Source organism: Corticium candelabrum, chromosome 22, assembly GCF_963422355.1.
Source record: "Corticium candelabrum chromosome 22, ooCorCand1.1, whole genome shotgun sequence".
Taxonomy (NCBI): domain Eukaryota; kingdom Metazoa; phylum Porifera; class Homoscleromorpha; order Homosclerophorida; family Plakinidae; genus Corticium; species Corticium candelabrum.
In genome coordinates this window covers 1,585,940-1,606,544 of record NC_085106.1, presented here as the reverse complement: position 1 = coordinate 1,606,544, position 20,605 = coordinate 1,585,940, and the positions used below count along the sequence as shown (strand labels likewise).

General features: G+C 42.8%; 3 protein-coding genes across 3 annotated transcripts; all 3 read left to right on the top strand.

The window, feature by feature from the left end:
• Positions 1–1,155: 1,155 nt before the first annotated feature.
• LOC134197664 (uncharacterized) lies at positions 1,156–2,160 on the top strand. Its single transcript, XM_062667010.1, has one exon. The coding sequence runs from the start codon at positions 1,156–1,158 to the stop codon at positions 2,158–2,160; it is 1,005 nt and encodes a 334-aa protein (XP_062522994.1).
• A 12,447-nt stretch (positions 2,161–14,607) lies between these two features.
• LOC134197438 (uncharacterized) lies at positions 14,608–15,781 on the top strand. The gene has a single exon (XM_062666768.1). It carries the CDS (start codon positions 14,660–14,662, stop codon positions 15,602–15,604), a length of 945 nt encoding a protein of 314 aa, XP_062522752.1. The 5' UTR covers positions 14,608–14,659; the 3' UTR covers positions 15,605–15,781.
• A 747-nt stretch (positions 15,782–16,528) lies between these two features.
• On the top strand, positions 16,529–19,359 carry LOC134197365 (mediator of RNA polymerase II transcription subunit 20-like). Its single transcript, XM_062666673.1, has 5 exons — positions 16,529–16,594; positions 16,648–16,784; positions 18,732–18,889; positions 18,945–19,034; positions 19,099–19,359. The coding sequence occupies exons 1-5, from the start codon at positions 16,581–16,583 to the stop codon at positions 19,300–19,302; spliced, it is 603 nt and encodes a 200-aa protein (XP_062522657.1). The 5' UTR covers positions 16,529–16,580; the 3' UTR covers positions 19,303–19,359.
• Positions 19,360–20,605: the final 1,246 nt, after the last annotated feature.

The window sequence follows — 20,605 nt, the reverse complement described above, 5'->3', positions numbered from 1 at the left end:
TAAAGGCCAAAGTATACTAAGTAGATAACAGACTTGTGTGGGTATCTTTCCAGTCACGAGCTTGTCTAGCCTTGGCTATGTCTTTGCTTTGCTCTCCTGTGTTGTAGCTAACTCCAGTCAGCTCTTGCATGGCACAGTTCACGTCAGCACAAGCTGGCGTGGACAACAACCATGTTAGGCATTAATTGCTGCTCAGTGATCCCTCGTCCTCTTGTGAGACCCCGCCGGTTTTCAGGCTTCTCATGAGCACCCGCTCGATGATGAGATCCGAGGACAAGCCAGACGAATGACGACCACTTCTCACCACATGGAAACCTTCTCTAAGATGTTGATACACATCTGGATGCTCATTGTGAAGATTGTGTGTGTGTGTGTGTGTGTGTGTGTGTGTGTGTGTGTGTGTGTGTGTGTGTGTGTGTGTGTGTGTGGGCGCGCGCGCGCGTTTCTGCTTCGTGTGATGTGATGTGTAACGTCTTCAACAGTCTTTGTCGTCAAGTTGCTGCAATCAATCGACTAACATCAAGAGGAATGCATTTTGGGACTACGGCAATGCATTCTTGTTAGAAGCAAGTCGTGCAGGTAATTAGTAGTTTACAACAACCAACATGCTAATATACGGTAGACATTAGTACAAACATCATTTAGATGACTAGGCTTAGTATGGTATGCTCTCAAAATTAATTAATTAATACAAATTTTGAAGAGCTTTGAATCATTTTATGATTGTGTTGTAAAGAGTGTGTATTGTACAGAGTGTACTATTATTATATGTTCTTTCTTCTTTTGGGGGGAGAGGGGAGAGACTGGCTCTGAGATGACTAGCTGGACACTCGAGCTTATGTACCCAAGTGGCCCTACCCCTTTACATTATTTTCTGGCGAGTACTAAAGCTTTGGCGAGGTTCCCTACTAGTAAAGTTGCAGTGTTGCTGCCTGACCATTAAGTTATTCGGTTAACTAGACTAATGTATCTGTTTTGATGTTTGAGATGGGAAGTCTACTCGTCTTTTTATATCATCAGTTTGTCTGCTGTCTGTCTGTCTTTACGCTGCTGCGGGTATTTGTAGCCGTCACAAACATCCGGGATACAGTTTCTCGCAAGCGTCGTTGAATACCGCGAGGCTATTAATTAGGCACGCCCCTCTTTTCTTTACTAATGGCTGACGAATCTGATCCTCTTGTTGCGGCGACGACGCATCTGGATAAAATGCAGTCGCTTTTAAGTTCTGAGGTTGAACGACTTACGGCAGAACGCGCGAAGATGGAGGAAGATTTTCCTAAATTACAGTTGTTTACTGAAGAATGCACGAGTTTGAATGTGGGAGGGACTATCTTCATGACTACACTGCAGACGCTGAGGAAAGATGGCGATAGCATGCTGGCCAGCATGTTCAGCGGACGGTTTAATATGGAACCAAGAAAAGATGGATCTTTCTTCATAGATCGAGATCCAACTCATTTTCGCTTTATTCTCAACTTTCTCAGAACAGGAAAGATCATCGTCCCTCGCGATACAATCGCTAGAGAAGAGCTGCTGTTGGAGGCGGAGTTTTATAACATCAAACCAATCATAGACAAACTCAGTGATCCAATAGATTCACAATCAGCAGTACAGCCAGTCGCAAGTGAGTTTGTTGACAGCACTCTGATGAACAAAGAAGATAAACGTGTTCTTCTGTCTTGGTTGAGTGGAAAAACGAATTGGCGTCTCATCTACAAGGCAAGCAGGGATGGGTTTAGAGCTGCTGATTTTCATCGTTGGTGTGACAACAAAGGAGAGACGATCAGTGTGATACGCACTGCTGGAGGATATTTGTTTGGAGGATATACTGATGTGCCATGGAGTACAAGTGGTACATATAAGCAGAGTTCACAGTCTTTTCTGTTTGCTTTCAGATCTTCAGCTTTGGGAAATACTCCAGTAAAGGCTACAATAGCTAGCAGCGGCAATGCAGTTTTTCATCATTCTAGCTACTGTTGTACATTTGGAGCAGGTCACACTATTCACATTGCTGATTCCAGTAATACCAGCTCCAACAGCAACAGCAGTTGGTACAATGGTCAGTATTACAGCTACCCACCAGGTGTCACTTCTAACAACTATTGGCTTGTTGGACAACAGACCTTTCAGACACAAGATGTTGAAGTGTTTGGACATTAGTAGACTGCAGGACAGCTAGTTCAAACTTGCACGTGAAAATGGCAGCGTAGACTATGGTTTTCTACGTAATACTTGTGCACTGTAGTGTTGTTGTTGTTGACTAGTTTGTATGCATTTTATTGTTGTTTGCATTTATTTTTAATGTAATTGCTGATAAATCATGGAAATACCACATTTAATTAATGTAGACTTTTTAGTTAGAGGAACATGTATTTCATAGCTCTTATTAGCTTTCTTTATTTTGCCACTGGGTTAATTAATTAACTGCTAGGTGTTTACCAATGTATTGGTAGTTGATGCTTGTTTGTTAATCTCAGGGTCATGATGATGCTGCATGATTGTACTTGTGAATCAGGTTCAGAGTAGTATGTATTACTAACTAGACTACTAAGTTGACTCTGTTGGCTTTGTTTACACTATCTAGAGCACTAAGAAATACTATAATATATTATGTCAGCAGATAGTATCTGTTATACCATGGTCACTTGATGTGCAACCATGCAGTCACGAGCGTGTATTTAGATGGTGTATATCACATATTGTATGGCAGTGTGCAATAATTTACTTCCCATTAATATCGCACTTTCACTTATCATATGCACATCAGGTGATCATGGTATAAATTACTTGTCATATGATTAGCATGCCATATGACTTTTTCCAGCACTCAGAGCGGGGTAATAGTCCTCGACAAATCCAGATAGCACGCTAATCATACGATAACCCATACTTGTACACTCGAATAAAGCAGAACTACAACCACTCGATTTTTGAGGAAATATCTGGCAAGACATGAAAGCTTTTTGCATTTGTGTAGGAGCTGATGTGATGGCTGAAGGAGCAGCCGGAGCCTTTCGATATCCATCATATGTTCAAGACATTATGGGGTAAAAATCCTTTGTATGTATGTGTATTTGTGTTTGTTTGTTTGTTTGTTTGCATTATAGGTATGTATTTTTGTTTGATAGTCTTTTTATCTCATTATATGCATTGTTTGTCAGTACTGTGTTACTTTATTGTTTACATTTCTTCATGTTTCTTAACTTAATTAACTTACCTGTATGCATTTAGCTAAATACATTTGTTTGGTTATTACATTCAGTCAATGCCCTTTACCTTGTTTAGTGAGACATTTTCTGGTGGATTTAGACCATTCAGGTGATCACAGTTTTCATCTCATTTTACTTCATTAACAACTAAGAATGGGCTTTAGATGGGTATGCACAGACCTTGAGACAACAGATTGCATTGCAACAGACATTCTAGAAGAGATGATATCACAAGGAGGTAAGCACAGTGTCAACTCATTTGTTTTTAATATGTTGGAAATTGGTTAGTTAGCTAACCTTCCTGTGTTGGTTGACCCACATGAACAATTTTTAAAAAACTCTTAATTATTGCATGTCATTTTATTAAAACACTTGACATTTCAAAATTAATTAATTAATTTATAAATTGTGGCATACACGTGTACTTGTGAAGGTGTGTTGGTACACGTGATTTATTTTGATTTGCAGACGCATGCATGCAGAGTCAGTCACTTATGGTACAGAATTGTATTGTATGTCAATGGTTTATTTGCTGGTTGCCCATTCTTCAATCTTTACAGACTGCTAAGCATGTTGTAGTGATACAAAAGTGTAGATGGTTAACACTCTGTTTACTTACGAATGTTTGATCTAATTATTATTAGTACAGTTCAAAACATTTATCAGTTGTACATACAGTGCAATAGTTTGAAGATCATGACGAATGATTAAAGTAAAGACTTGCTGCTTAGGTAACCAGTACAGCGCATACATTTTATGTATAAAATTGGTATAAAATTGCTATGTGCAAACATGACTTTACTGCACTTGACTTTGTTTGCGGAAGCAAGATTATTGAAAATTGACGTCTGGAGTAGTTAAACGGAATTAATGAGTCTCAGGGGTGTCGGAAGCAAATGTGGTATGGTCTAGTGTGCGCTATAGGTATGCGTGTTTATATAAATACGAGCTCCAATGCCCGGCTTCGCCCGGGTAATAGTTTAATCACACAAAGTATTGATTTGCAGACACTGTTTTCTATTAATGACAGACAGACAGGACAGACAGACAGACAGACAGGTCGCCTTTATAGGTAGAGATAATAGCAGAAAGTATCTAAAAATGCGTTTGATGGTTGGAGAGGCAGAGGGGGTGTAGCCAGGTCACGTACAGTTTGTATAGAGAACCGTTTACTGTCACTAATTAGCCGTGGTGTAAGTGCTTTTACCGTTTAGTTGTAATGTCACGTTACCGTAGAGCGCCACCAGCGCGACACAAGACACACCGCACTGCACAGGACACACGGAGCCAACGTGAAAGAAACTCGCCAACAACCGGGAACAACTCAGCACACTCCAAATACCCGGATCCTATCCTTACATCTTCCCCGACTTAAAAGGAGAGCACGTCCTCGTACATGTCCTAATCAACAATACAACTCAGTCTTCTAGTCTACTAACGCAAAAGTCTCAAACAACCACTATTTCTTTAGGGCATGGGCGAACTCGGTCAAAGCTAACCCTCACCGTGTTTTGTCCTCTTGAACTCTTCTTAGGTAGCACCACCATCAAGTTGTTTTCCCTGATGTCCATCCTTCATAGGGACCATGAAACGGACACTTCAACTTCCGGTTCTTGCTTCATTTGTCCTTGGGCATCTCAACAAAGACTCTATCACCCACTTTGTATTGCACAAATGAGGATCGCTTATCATACTGAGTCTTATAGGCTCGTTGGGCTTGGGTAATCCTAGAACTGGCGACGTCCCATGCACTGGCTAGCCCGGCCCTTAATTGGGAGGCGTAGTCCTCCAGTTCCACTTGTTGGACTACAGACGGTAGCGTCAACATCGTCTCAGTGGGGAGACGTGCTTCCCGGCCGTGCAACAACTGGAACGCTGATGTTCCTGTTGATGAGTGTGGACGCACTGCACTCTATAAGCAAACAAGCAACAGTTCAAGTACTTGTCCCACTGAGGACCATGAATTACAGAGTATTTGGCCAATATATTGGTCAGGGTCCTGTTGAAGCGTTCAACAACTCCGTCCGTTTGTGGATGGTAGCTAGCTGTATTGATCTTCTTTATCCCTGCAAGCTGACAAACCTCTCGAATAAGCTGGGACATGAAGTCGAGTCCGCGATCAGACAATAATTCTACAGGCACTCCGTGCCGGCAAATAATGTGATCTACCAACAATTGTGCAATGGTTTTTGCTGTGTGGTCAGCCGTTGGGAAGGCTTCTGGCCACTTAGTCTAGTAGTCGACGAAAACAATTACGTAGCGATTTCCACGAGTCGTGTGTGGCAAGGTAAGCACATCTACAGCCACACGGTGAAACGGTCCTCCAACCAGAATCGGTTGTAATGGGGGACGAGTCTTCACTCCTGGTCCCATTCGAGTAGCACATGGCACACACCTTCTGCACTTCTTCCGTACTGCTGCCCTCGTTCCATCCCACCAGTACCGCTGGCGCAACTTCCCAAACAAGCTTTTCTCTGCGGAGTGGCCTCCAAATCGACTCCCATGAGCCTCTGCTAACAACACTGGTTGTAACTGTTTCGGTACGGCTATCCTTAGACAATATGGTGGCATCCCATCACAGTATGTTAGCACTCCGTCTACTATGTCAAACCTTTCTCGTTCCAACACAATTCTTCGAGCCCTCTTCTCATCGGCAGGCAAGCGCCCTGACTCGATGTAGTCAATAATTTCAGCAAGATGAGTGTCAAGCCGCTGCTCCTCTGCCAGGGAAGTGCCCTCCAACAGGTGTTCCGGTTCTTCGTTAGTCTCTACAAGACCTCGATCTTGTGATGGCCGTCCGCCAACGCCCTCTTGCTGACTCTCACTTCTATCGCCACTTGTACCTTCTTGTTCGGCTTGGCGTCTGGTTAAAACACAAACATAGGGCTGAACCGCTAGGCTCAAGCTATTTTCCTCAACACAATCATCTATCTGTTCTCCTTCACAACCACCCGCACGCCCCCTGGGCAGTGAGACTCTTGACAGCGCATCTGGTCCTGTATTGTGGCTTCCAGGACGATACAAAATAGTAGGTTGGAATTCTTGAACAACCAAAGCCCACCTAGCCAATCTGCCCGAAACGTTTGTTCCTTTGAACAGTGGCGCCAGAGCTGCATGATCTGTTAGGACTATTGGTTTCATACCCAAGTATGTAAGGTCGAAAACGTTTGAGAGCCCAAACGACTCCTAACGCTTCTAATTCCGTTACAGAGTAATTCTTTTCAGCAGGAGCCAGTGTCCTACTGGCGAAAGCAATTGGTTGCATTGACCCGCTGTGTTCTTGTTCTAATATCGCGCCTAGCCCGATACCGCTGGCATCCGTGGCTACATAAAAGGGCTTCAGAAAGTCGGGAAACCTCAATATAGGAGTCGTTGTGAGATTCTGCTGAAGCTTGCTGAATGCCCACTGCTGCTTTTGCGTTCAACTGAACTGTACATCCTTTCTCAGCAGCCCATGTAGCGGATAGGCTAACTTTGCGAAGTCATTCACAAATCGTCTATAGTATGACGCAAGACCCAGAAAGGCTCTAAGTTCAGACAAATTGGAGGCACTGGAGACTTCCGGATGGCTTCGACTTTCTCTGGGTCTGTAGACAACCCTTCAGCAGACACAACATATCCCAAGAAAGAAACTTCTTTCTATAGAAACTGGCATTTTCTTGCGTTTAGTTTCAGCCCAGCCTCGTTCAGTCTCTCGAGGACTTGCCGGAGGTGCTGTTTGTGCTCCTCTACGGTTTTCGAAAATACAATGATGTCATCTAGATAAACGCTGGTAAACGTTTCCAGCCCTGACAACACTATCTGCATTAGCCTTTGAAAGGTGGCTGGAGCGTTGCAAAGCCCAAATGAGATAACGTTAAATTCATACAGTCCATGACTGGTGACAAACGCAGTTTTCGCTTGGCACTCTCCTCCAAGGGTACTTGCCAATATCCTGACGCGGCATCCATACAGCTGAAATAGCGTGACCCTCCCATCCTGTCTAAAACATCATCAATCCGAGGTAGCGGAAAGCTGTCCTTCTTGGTAATGGCATTTAGCTACCGGTAGTCTACACAAAATCTATAGGTTCCGTCCCCCTTTTTGACTAGGACTATGGGACTTGCCCATGGACTGGAACTGGATTGGACCACGTTCCGTCTCTACATATCTTGGATCAGTCCTCTGATCTTGTCCGGCAGTGAAAAAGCCTCCCGGTACGGGTGTTGTCGGATGGGCTCATGGTCTCCTGTCTCTATCGCGTGTTCCACTTTGTTTGTGCGTCCCAGTTCCGTGTCATTCAGAGCAAAAACTTCAGAATGTGAAATGACAACTTTTCGTACTTCCTGTATCATAGGGTCAGTTACGGAGGACTGGGAAAAGTCTAGCTTTTCCCCTAGAATAGCTCTCCTTTCCGGAAGATTATTATGTACTTCCTCCCTCACATGCCTAGTAGACTCCACCTCTGCGCAGGATGAAAGGGTACGCGTAATTCACCTGGATTCTTTAATATAACTTGGACATCGCCGGTTTGACTAACAGTAACCAGTGACTCTTCCGCCTCCAATTCCTGTTTACCCATCCACTGGGAATCAGGTTCAAATAAACGTAACCCATCACGACTCCCTAGACATAACCGCTGTACTGATCCAGTCACCTCTACGCCACTCTGAGCCGGTACTCGCACTTGAGTAACAAGCCTGACTGTGATTTTCGTGCTCACTCCGCTTGAAGTATCTGTCTCGACTGGATCATGTACTGGTGAGAATCTGACCGTGTTGGCAAAAGTGGCCAACCCCAGCTTCCGAATGGCAGCAATGCCTAACAGGCATGTTGGCTGCGCCTGTTTTACAATATAGACTCGTTCTGTTATTTGCCGACCTTCTGCTGTAATGCGAAGGTTGACGCAGGCGACAACAAGAATCTGCTTTTCACTGTAGTCGTGAAGCTGGACTGCCGGCTTGTCTATCATCGACTTGTCTAACGACGTGGTACGTGCAATAGCAACCAAAATATCTTCATCCAAGATTGTCACCGAACTGCCCGTATCTAACATGGCATTTACTAGGACTCCCTCAATTCCCACTTGTGCATAAGGCAAAGGACTGGGTGGTGAGGACATGGTATGAATAGTGTCAACATGATCGGTAGGAGGACAAGCATCCTGCGGTAAGACTGTCCTTTCCTGTAACCTCAACTTTTCCAATTCTTGCCACTCATCTCCCGCCCTATCCCGTTCTCCTTTCAGCAGTTCAATCATCTTGTCAATAGTTTCAACCGCCGCCACTTCAGCTTGAGGGGTGATAGCGGTACTCCGGCTTGTTATTGAGGATGTTCGAGACATTACAGGATTCTTCTTGGCTTCTTGAGGTTTTCTTTGCATCAGCTGTGGACAATCTGATAAATAATGGCCACGACGCCCACAGTGGTAACACTGCACGTCCCCTCTCTTTCTAGTGTTCGATGACACTTGACGAAGCTGTCCCGTTCTGGGACATTGATAGGCCATGTGCCCAGTCTCTTGACAGGAGTAACAGCGTACAGTGTCCTTCGGACTATCACCTGGGGTCTTCCTCCCACTAGGCACCGTTGGCACTGACTTCCTCTTGATCTCCTGAGACGGGTGAGCCATACTCTGGTCTGGAAGCAGCTGCTTGGCTGCAGCCTCAGCCAATCTAGCTTGAGTAAGCGCTTCCTGAAAGCTAGTAAGGGGATGACGAAGCCTCTCTTTCCATTGTATCAATAACCTTTGCTCGAAGTGACTCAAGAGGATCTGGTCCCATAGGTCGGGTGGGAGCCGATGACCCGCATAAGCTTCTCAAAATAGGCATTGGATCTCATGAGCAAAGTCAGTCACTGAATCTGTCTCCTGCTGCCTACGATTGTGGAAGACAGTGTGTCTATACGACCCTAACAATACTGGTTGCAACTCCCTCCTGAACGCCTTTGTAGCTGCCTCATAATCACAACGTTCTTCTGATGGGATATTCTCATAAACACGCAAAGCTCTCCCAGTCAAATGAAGCTCAAACTGTACTCTTTTGACCTCGCCCTTCCAACCAGCCAATACGGAATGTCTTTCGAACTCGCGAAGAAACTGGTCAACTGCCTCATCATCATCCACCTTGTCTCCCGAAAACTTTTGCAAGCGTGGTAAGCTGAGAGTAGAGGTAAGGGACGACAGAGATGCCAAGGTGTCATGCTGTCTGCTTGGTGAGACAACACCCCCTCCACTCAACTCAGAATGATCTGTCTCGTGAACCTCTTCTAAGTCTACCGGTACTGTTGTTGCCTGACTTTGTGGGTTGCGCGTTAGCCCTTCCCATTGCTCGCGCAAAGCAGCAATTTATGCATACTTCTCTTCTAGTTCATGTTGAAAATCACTTTTCAGCCTATCTCTTTCAATGCGTAATTCATCTATGGTGCGTTCAGCACGATCTCGCACTTCCTCTTTCGGCTCAAGCACCTTGAGACGACCTTGACGTTTCTCCTCCGTCAATTTCTCCTCCAACTCATTCTGGTACTGCTGACTCTCAGCAACAAGTCCGTTGGCCTCCTCCAACTGACGGGAAATAGACTCCAACTCAGAACGGCAGGTTTCCAATTGGTCCCTCAAGTCAAGAACGTCTCGTTCCATGTTAACGTGGACAACGCCCGCTCTGCTCCGCAGGTTGTAAGGAACGATCAAATGTTCCTCTGGACACGCCAGGCTACAATCACGTGACGCACAGCAACACGTGGCAGTCAAGAGCTCAAAAGATGCAGTTCAGACACAACCAACGCGTCGAAAAGCAAAAAGCACACTCACAAAACAATGACCTGGTAGAGCGAATCCCAAAAAGACGATCAAGCTCGTCGCGCTCAAACCACACAAGTCAACTCGGTCAAATCAACTCGGACAGGCCCCCAAATGTAACGTCACGTTACCGTAGAGCGCCACCAGCGCGACACAAGACACACCGCACTGCACAGGACACACGGAGCCAACGTGAAAGAAAACCGCACTGCACGGGACACACGAAGCCAACGTGAAAGAAACCCGCCAACAACCGGGAACAACTCACCACACCCCAAATACCCGGATTCTATCCTTACATAGTAGCAGCAGCCAGACAGAATTCTCATTCATAGCTAAATCCCGTTCAATTGCCGTTTCCAAAAATCCCGTTGATTGGATTAGCGATTGGTTGAAGCCATTTCGACAGTCCCGTTGAAGTGACTAAAAATGTCGCGTATACACTTGCACTCGTATAGCACTCCCGGATATTGCGCTGTCCCGTTGAATGAAATAAAGTCACATGCAGTTAGACGAATCGTGTAGCACTCCCGGATATTGCGCTGTCCGAAATGAAGTCACGTGCAGTTAGGCAAATCTATCAGAGCATAATTGGAAGTCACATGCAGTACTCACCCGGATAGTTCGTTCCCCGTATCTAACGAAGTCATGACTCGTACCGACTCTCGCCATTTCGACAGTCCCGTTGAACGCCGTCTCTTCGAAGACGTTGCTGGCGTTTCGGAGAACAGGTGCATTAAACACAGCAAACGACTGTGGGCGTATTTTTTCAAGACCCGGATATCAGCAAAAATATCTTCCGTTTCCCAGCGTCGCCTGCAATAAACGACACCCTCAGCGCGTACCGTCCGACGTCGGGAACGGGCAATCTAAATTCGGTGGAGATACGATGCGCCGTTCCGGAGATATTCGCGCACGAGCGGAAGCGAGTGCGATCGGCGGGAAATCGCGTCGTCGTGGAAGAAGTCAGGAAGACGACCACAGTCTCACTTTCCACCGAAATGAATTATGCGTGCGCGAGCCAAATTCGGCCGAGATCGAACTCGCCGTTTTTGAGAAACGCGCCAACAGACGGACACACAGATGGACAGATAGACAGACAGACACCTCTCCTTTATATATATAGATTACGCACGCTACCTCCAATGCTTTGATTCTGTTTGAATTCAGATGATTATTGTAACCTTGTTTCACAGCAATGAGTAAATACGTTTTAATGCGCAACACGTACTGACAAGATTGACACAGAGAAAGACTATAACTAACGTAACTAAAAATATATTAGTTATTTAATCAGTTACCCCTAAACCGGAAGTACTCAGTAATGGGCAACTGACAAAAGTCCCTTTTTCGAAAAGTAGTGCGTGCGGCAGAAGCCCTTCCAACACCTGCGATGACCATCAATCACTTGTAAAGTAGTGCACGTTAGTATATTAGCTGTTGGTCTTTAGTGGTCCTACAGTACAATGATTTCCATGTTCAGGCAGCCTGGACGCTGTTGGTGCAAATGATTTTAGTGCTGAAAGGCTTGCTGTGTAAATGCATGAGTGTACCATGAGCAGTATAATTCATGAAGACCGTGATAAGTTAGTTGTTCATGAATTATTAGGCAGGGGGGTTAGTATTGTCAGTATGAAGACTGATGGTAATGTCAGCCTGCCTTATGAAGAGTGACACTAACAGAGAGACGAATGGTGAACTGATTGATACAAAACAAACGCATTCTTGAGACTACCCACGCCGCAAGAAACGGGAGCTGAAACCTCTAGCAAGGACGGATGAATTTTCCACTTTTCGCTGGTAGACGAATTGCCTGTCACGAGCAAGGAGATTCGATCGGCCACTAGGAAAGATCCAGTTTTAGCGAGAGTGTACGACATGACAATGACGGGATGGCCAGATCATGTAACAGATGAGCGATTTAAACCGTACTGGACAAGGCGTCACGAACTGTCCACAGAACAGGGCTGCGTCTTATGGGGAACGCGTGTATTAATCCCGTCCATACTTCGGAAGAAGCTGATAGACGAAATTCATGAAGGTCACATGGGGATTTCAAGGATGAAAAGTGTCGACAGAACTTTCTGTTGGTGGCCGGGTCTGGACAGGGAGATTGAAACCCGAGGAAAGGCGTGCGCAGTGTGCCAAGCAGCACGTAGTGCCGCACCCGTGACACCACTTCAGCCGTGGACATGTACCGTAGCACGCCTCACCAGATAACGGGCAGGACACCCGCCGAACTATTCCTAGGACGACCGATTCGCACCCTTTTCAGTCTACTCAAGCCCAGTCTTTAAGACACAGTGGAAAGCAAACAAGCTGATCAGAAACGGCATCACGACGCTCGGGGTACCAAAGAACGCAGGTTCCAGGAATGGGAGAATGTGGCTATAAGGAACCGAGGAAGCGGGACGGAGAAATGAAAAACGGGAGTGGTAGTGGAAGTAAAAGGACCACGGACATACGTAGTTAAGGAGCAGGGATCAGATCGTCGCATACATTTTCACGCCGACGACATGATGTCCTCACAAGTACGACAGGAGGCGACTGCACACCAAACCCCTGAATTCGTGGATACGTGTACGGAACCAGCGACACCGTCGGAAGAGGGAAGGAAAACACTACCGCCAGCCGCAGATGCACTTTTAGACTCGGAGGTACCTGTGATGGCCAACACAGACCCTGGGGCAACAGGAAATACAGCACTATCGGATAATCACGATCAGGGAGCCTAACGGCGTTATCCAGTACGTACCCGAAAACCTGTGGTTCGCCTCGATCTGTAGTAGAAGGGACAACATCAATACCTAGGGGTAAAACATAGTTTGAGGGGGAGTAGTGTAGTAGATTAGGTATCTGAACTGTGCATGCGTACATGTAGTAGTCTGACATTGTACACGTTGAGTTTCGAGTTCTGTATTATCGTTAGCGGCTAGCGGAATAAAGGAGCTACTTCTACCTGTTTCCGTCCTGGTATACTACAATGGGACGTGGGAGTCCTTGTACGTGGGACTGTACTCACGTACGTACTGTACAGTACTGTACACGACTTGCGACGTCGAGTGCCACACCCGCAGAAGTAAGAAATGGCGAGTAAGGAGGTTGTTGATGATTTTGAAGCTGAGGGCATGCTCATGCTGACATCTATAGGTGAGCGAGTGAGAGCAGAAAGAGATCAGTTGGAGCGAGATTTCCCCAAACTGCAGAAATTTCAAGGAAAACCGATCAAACTGGATATCGGAGGTTTCATATTCAAAACATCACTGGAGACATTGAGAAAAGATACAGATTCCATGCTAGCCATTATGTTCAGTGGAAGGTCTGTTAGAGAAAGAACAAGAGGACGCGTCTTACTTCATAGATCGAGATCCAAGTCATTTTCGCTTTATTCTCAACTTTCTCAGAACAGGAAAGGTCATTGTCCCTCATGATACAATCAGTAGAAAAGAGCTGCTGTTGGAGGCGGAGTTTTATAACATCTAACCAATCATAGACAAACTCAATTATCTGATAGATCCACTGGCATATGAGTTTACTAGCAGCACTCTGATGAACACAGAAGATAAACGTGTTCTTCTGTCTTGGTTGAATGGGAAAGAGAATTGGCATCTCATCTACAAGGCAAGCAGGGATGGGTTTGGATCAGCTGATTTTCATCGTTGCTGTGACAACAAAAGGAGAGACTATCACTGTGATACACACTACTGATGGATATTTGTTTGGAGGATATACTGATGTGCCATGGAGTTCACAGGGTACAAGGAAGCCGAGCTCAGTGTCTTTTCTATTTGCTTTCAGATCGTCAGCTTTGGGCAAAACTCCAGTAAAGACTACAATAGTTGACAGCAGAGAAGCAGTTTATACTAGCCCTGGCTACTGTTTTGCATTTGGAGGAGGTTACAATATTTACCTTGCTTCTTCCAGTAATACCATCTTAAACAGCGGCAGCAATTGGGACAATGGTCTGTCTTACAGCTACCAACGACTGTTGGCTTGTTGGACATCAAGGCTTTCAGACACGAGATGTTGAAGTATTTGGACATTAGTAGACTGCAGGACAGCTAATTCAAACTTGCATGTCAAAATGGACACTAGAGACTATGGTGTAGTGTTGTTGTTGCCTGTAGTTTGTATGCATTCAGTTCTAATGTAATTGTTGATTAATTATGGAAATACCACAGTTAACTTAATTAACGTAAACTATTATTGTTGGAGTGACTCCTATGGTTTGATGAGTTGGTGCTTATTTGTTAATTTCAGGGTTATGATGATGCTGATTGCATATGTGCTCGTGAATCAGGCTTAGAGTTGTATTTATCGTCAACTAGACTACTAAGTTGACTTTGCTGGCTTTGTTTGCAATCATGTGCACTGCAGTGCTTGCCAGTACAGTGTACTGTATTTCTTTATTGTTTTAGTCATTTCTTCACGTTCCTAGCTGGTCACAAGGCGATGACGGAGAGTGCCAAATTTAGACTTACGATGACGTCGAGTTGTGCCAAGCCCAGAGAAAGGCCTCGCCACGGATTACAGCCCCGGATGCGCTGCCATCACCACTATGATGGCAACGCATCCGGGGTTGTAATTCACACTGCTAAGAAAAATGGCGAGTAAGGAGGTCGTTCATGATTCTGACTTTCAAGAAATTAGTGCCCACATTCAGAAGGCTCAGGGCATGCTGACATCTGTAGGTGAGCGAGTGAGAGAAGAAAGAGATCAGTTGGAGCGAGATTTCCCCAAACTGCAGAAATTTCAAGGAAAACCGATCAAACTGGATATCGGAGGTTTCATATTCAAAACATCACTGGAGACATTGAGAAAAGATACAGATTCCATGCTAGCCAGCATGTTCAGTGGAAGGTTTGTTATGAAAGAACAAGAGGACGGGTCTTACTTTATAGATCGAGATCCAACTCATTTTCGCTTTATTCTCAACTTTCTCAGAACAGGAAAGGTCATCATCCCTCATGATACAATCGCTAGAGACGAGCTGCTGTTGGAGGCGGAGTTTTATAACATCAAACCAATCATAGACAAACTCAATGATCCAATGGATTCACAATCAGCAGTACAGCCAGTCGCAAGTGAGTTTACTAGCAGCACTCTGATGAACACAGAAGATAAACGTGTTCTTCTGTCTTGGTTGAGCGTGAAAATGAATTGGCGTCTCATCTACAAGGCAAGCAGGGATGGTTTTCGAGCTGCTGATTTTCATCGTTGCTGTGACAACAAAGGAGAGACAATCAGTGTGATACACACTACTGGAGGATATTTGTTTGGAGGATATACTGATGTGCCATGGACAAGTGGAGGTACATGGAAGTCAAGTTCACAATCTTTTCTGTTTGCTTTCAGATCTTCAGCTTTGGGAAACACTCCAGTAAAGGCTACAGTAGTCAACAGTGACAATGCAGTTTCTCATAGGTCTGGCTACTGTTGTACATTTGGAGGAGGTCATAATATTTACATTGCTGATTCCAGTAATACCAACTCCACCAGCTACAGCAATTGGTCCGATGGTAGCTATTACAGTTACCCACCAGATCTCTCTTGTAATGGCCATTGGCTTGTTGGACAACGAAACTTTCAGACACGAGATGTTGAAGTGTTTGGACATTAAACGTGACATCTAGCATGAGTAATATATACAAAGTTTGTTTTACCCAACAGGTGTGCATTGTTGTTGCTTGTGATATATTTGTTTATGTTGTTGTTGTTGTTGTTTACATATCCTTTGCAGTGTAATAACTAGTGGCTGACTTGGTATATATCACAACCAATATAGAATATTATTAGCTACGAGCGTAAAGAAGAACACCACAGTAAGTGGTGGACTGCTTCACGAGAAGCTTCCTCTAGACAGGCTGAATTAACTTCCAGTCTGTCTGTCCGTATGTCGTTAGTGTTTGTTTGTATGTTTGTAAGCGTGTGTCACACTATGGTATTTGTTGAGCCAATCATCAGTTGTTTTGGGATGCGAAAAGTAATACTAGCTTGTCAGCGTGAATTACTCTGGGGGTCTGTTGAGGCAATCAGCAGTCTTTTTGGGACACCAACAATGGGTGGCGTAACAATCCCGTGCACTAGATCCATGCCCCGTCCTTCGTACGGGCAAGATAATTATCGTTATTGACTGTGCTGATAGAAATACTACAATGGATCTTTGAATTAAAATATCAATTATAGCAACAAGTCAATTAATTTATCACAAATGGCAATCTATCCGACTATACAAACATATTAGTAATTACATAGAATCTTTACTTGCAACATTTAAATTGTACTCCATGCCTTTCTGTACACTTCACAACTCAGATATTAAAATTGCTTCACTTGAACAACAAAACCTTTAGAAAGCAGATAATTTAATTAATTAATTAATTATATCTACAAGATAGAAGACAATTGTAAGTATTTCAGATATCGATTATTTTGCTTGTAAAAATTTTACGCACCTGTAAACATACAATCACGTTTGAGCAATCACATCAGCAGCAACGTCATACAATTAAGGTTTTGCTTTACACGCATGCGCAGCTGTACCCTCGTGTTCCCCGTCAGAATAGTCAGTCGGCCGTGCTCGTGTGCTGTGCAATATGGGAGTCACTTGGTTTGTATTTGGTATCTTGTTGTGTTGTATTTAATTCTATTCATTACGTGTAGTGTCGTCTCGTGGCCTCCTCCAGCGGGTAAGACGTGGTCTCAAGCTGCTGATCTGCTGCAGCAGAGATTAGAACTGTTGGGGGCTAAAAAGACAGGCATGTGGTCAGTTGACTGTGAAGCATACCAACTACAGTCAGGTACAATGAAAACAGGATATAACTAAAATTATCTATATATTATTAATATTTTTTATTAATTATTAATTTATTATTTATATTTACTTATTAATATATTTATATATTATTTTTGGGAGGCTACATGTCTGAGATATGGATGCCCATTGAAAGAGGTCCGTCACACTGCACTTGTGGGTCAATTAACGTTTGGAATTGATGACGCAATGATTTGCTTTAAGTTAATTAATAGTTTTCCAACGTTGAGACACAACGAGGTAAGGGACATCACAGCAGATTTGATATCTGAAATCTGCTCAGACGTTGTTGTAGAGCCTCATCTTCATCCCCTTTTCTGGAGAAAGTCTCCAGTTGCGTACTGCAAATTCTAATGATGAAGCACGACTAGACGTATCTGCATGTGGAGTTTGGCGAAGAGGTGAACGAGCATTTTTTGACATTAGGGTTTTCTAGTCTTACACGTCAAGTTACTGACATACCAACCTCCAACAAGTTTAAAAGAACCACTAACAAGTATACAGGAACCACTAACAAAAAACGTGTATACGGTGAAAGAGTTAGAGAGATTAGAGGAGGAAGCTTCTTCTCCACTATTTTCTTTAACTGGAGGGATGGGCAAAGAAGCTACCACATTTTTCCAGCATATAGCTAACATCATTTCAAACAATTTAAATACCTTTTATGCACAAGCAACGTCTATGATTAGATGCAGACTAAGTTTTGCTCTATTATGATCGGCAATTCTGTGTGTTTGAGGGACAAGATCAAAACTACGTTGTCCGCTCATATTAGACATGATGGACATTATGCAGAGTGAGGCTCATCTCGAGCTCACTCACTAAGTCTTTTTCTTGTTCTTTTTACTTGACATAGTTTCTTTTAATCACAGTTGTTGTAGCAGTGTGTTGCCAATATTGTAGAGTTAAAGATATTAATATCAATAAAGTTGTTGTTATATTAATTTATTATTTACATTTGTTTATTAATATTAAATTTGTTTAATAAGTATTTATTTATTATTTATATTTACTTACTAATATATTTATGTTATTTATATTTACTTATTAATATATTTATGTTATTTATATTTGTTTATTAATATTAAATTTATTTATATTATTATTAATTTATTATCTATATTTGTTTATTAATATTAACTTTATTTATATTATTATGTATTATTTATATTTACTATTAATATCTTTATTTATTATTTATATCTGTTTATTAATATTAAATTAATTAATTAATTAATAATTTATTATTTATATTTGTTTATGTTTGTCTGTTGGTCTGTTTGTGTGTCTGTTTTGTTTTGTTTGTTTGTCTGTTTTCTGATTCTTTTCTTTTCTTGTGTTGTGTTTGTCTGTTTATCATCAAACATGAAGGAAAAACTTTAATTGTGTGCATGTATTATCTGTTCGTTTGTGGCAGTATAACTCAAGAATGATTAGTGACAGATTGGACCTCGTGATTGTTGACTATCTACCTAATTATTGCGATATTGCGACTTAGACTTTTTGTGCTTCCGTCCTTAGGGCGGATATGTGTTATCTGTATTATATACAAATATATTTGTATGTATGTATGTATGTATGTATGTATGTATGTATGTATGTATGTATGTAATACAAACAACTAAGTTGTATAGTAGTTGTGTTCTGTATATTTTTTGATTTATGCATTCCATACTTTATTCTGGTTTAGTTTAACATACAAGCAGACGCTACACTACATGATGCATAAGAAGACTGACTTTCATAACACATTTGGTATGAAGTGTTATGCCTAACTGTTGACATCATTCGCTGTCTGTCTAAATGTTTGTCCATATGTGTTTGATTCAGAATTTCTCTTTGTTTATCTCTGTTTGTTGACTTGTTGTTTTGCTAGTTTGTCTGTCAGTTACCTTATAAGTTAAAGTGTAGTTAGTGGCCTGTTGTCTGCAAGGATCCAAACTTCTCCATCTTGTACGAAACTCCGAGCAGCCACATGCATGTTATGGCATCCTTGACAGTGGAACGTGTATCACAACCGACAGATCGTTTGAGCAAATTATGGCAAAACTGGGCAACTACTATCAACCAGGCAAAGGAGCACACACAGAGGTGCACACACAACCATCAATCAAGTGATTATATTTGAACAATTTGTCCTTTGCAGGCAAAAGGGCAGCGATATATTTTGGGTGATAATGTTGTGAAAGTCGGAGCCGTTACTGTTGGACAAGTAGCCAAAGGCTTGGTTGTTGAGGTTTGTTTTGTGTTTACGTTTTTGCATGTTTGTTTGTGAGTATTGATGCCTGACTGTGTTGCAGGTTGATTTTGTTCCCAGTGTGGATCCGAGCTATTGCTGGAAGGGGTTGGCATCGTTTGTCAAACGACTGCTGGATGGTAGTGTTGAGGTTGATGAGCAACCGCCGGTGCCGATTAGTAAAGATGGCACTTTCAAGCCAATTGACACTAGTAGACAGTATGTTGCCGTGTTTAGTGAACTGAGAGCCGCTAAGGCGGCAAGTTAGATTAAGATGAGAGATATACATAACACAACTGTTTATTGTATTGGGAGGGATGCATCTCACAATACATTAGACTCTTGTATTGGAGGAATGCATGTCACAATACATTAGACTATTGTATTGGAGGGATGCATCTCACAATACATTAGACTATTGTATTGGAGGGATGCATCTCACAATACACTAGACTATTGTATTGGAGGGATGCATGTCACAATACATTAGACTATTGTATTGGAGGGATGCATCTCACAATACACTAGACTATTGTATTGGAGGGACGCGTGTCACAATACATTAGACTATTGTATTGGAGGGATGCATCTCACAATACACTAGACTATTGTATTGGAGGGATGCATCTCACAATACATTAGACTATTGTATTGGGAGGGATGCATCTCACAATATAGTAGAACTAGACTATGTATTGGGAGGGATGCATCTCACAATACGTTAGACTCTTGTATTGGGAGGGATGCATCTCACAATACACTAGACTATTGTATTGGAGGGATGCATATCACAATACATGAGACTATTGTATTGGAGGGATGCATATCACAATACGTTAGACTATTGTATTGGACGGATGCATCTCACAATACGTTAGACTATTGGAGGGATGTATCTCACAATACTAGGCAATTGTGTTGGAGGGCTGCATCTCACAATACACAATGAACTCATTTATTAGATAAACGAGGAGCACCTCACTAATACATGGCCATCACACTTAACAATAATGCGGCGCCAGTAAAGTAATAGTAAAAGCTCTAACAAGTAATGTACAACTAAAATAACTAAACTAGGATAAACAGAACTAGATATTGTTTCTGGCTAACCATATTTTAAGAGATTCTTCAATTGTCACCTTTACGATTGATGATAATAGTTGACGTTGATTGTGAGGAGGAATAGAGATGACATCAAGGAAGGGGAGAAGACTTGGAGTATCAATAAAGCCTCTAGATCCTATTTGAATATTTAGTTGCTTACAGGTGAAGCCTTTTGATTTGATGGTCATCATGAAGTCTGTATACCGTTCTGATTTTCTTTTATTTGCATCAAAAAAGTTTGTTTCGAAAGGGATTGTTAGTTCTATGACATAAAATTTGAGCGTATGATTATTCCAAATCAATATGTCAGGCCTTTGTGCAGTAGGAATGATGTCAGATGGAAATTTTACTTCACAGTCTTTTAAATCAGCAAAGATGTTGAATTGATGTGGTAGATGGTTAATAGCCGCATTATAGAGAAGACTGAGAACAGAGTCGTGACGTTGATTGTAATGACGACATTGTAA

Coding starts and splice junctions, on each gene's coding strand:
- LOC134197664 (XM_062667010.1), top strand. CDS start 1,156: ATGGCTGACGAATCTGATCCTCTTGTTGCGGCGACGACGCATCTGGAT.
- LOC134197438 (XM_062666768.1), top strand. CDS start 14,660: ATGCTGACATCTGTAGGTGAGCGAGTGAGAGAAGAAAGAGATCAGTTG.
- LOC134197365 (XM_062666673.1), top strand. Junction 18,890..18,944: donor GCAAAGGAGCACACACAGAG/GTGCACACACAA, acceptor TGTCCTTTGCAG/GCAAAAGGGCAGCGATATAT. Junction 19,035..19,098: donor CCAAAGGCTTGGTTGTTGAG/GTTTGTTTTGTG, acceptor ACTGTGTTGCAG/GTTGATTTTGTTCCCAGTGT.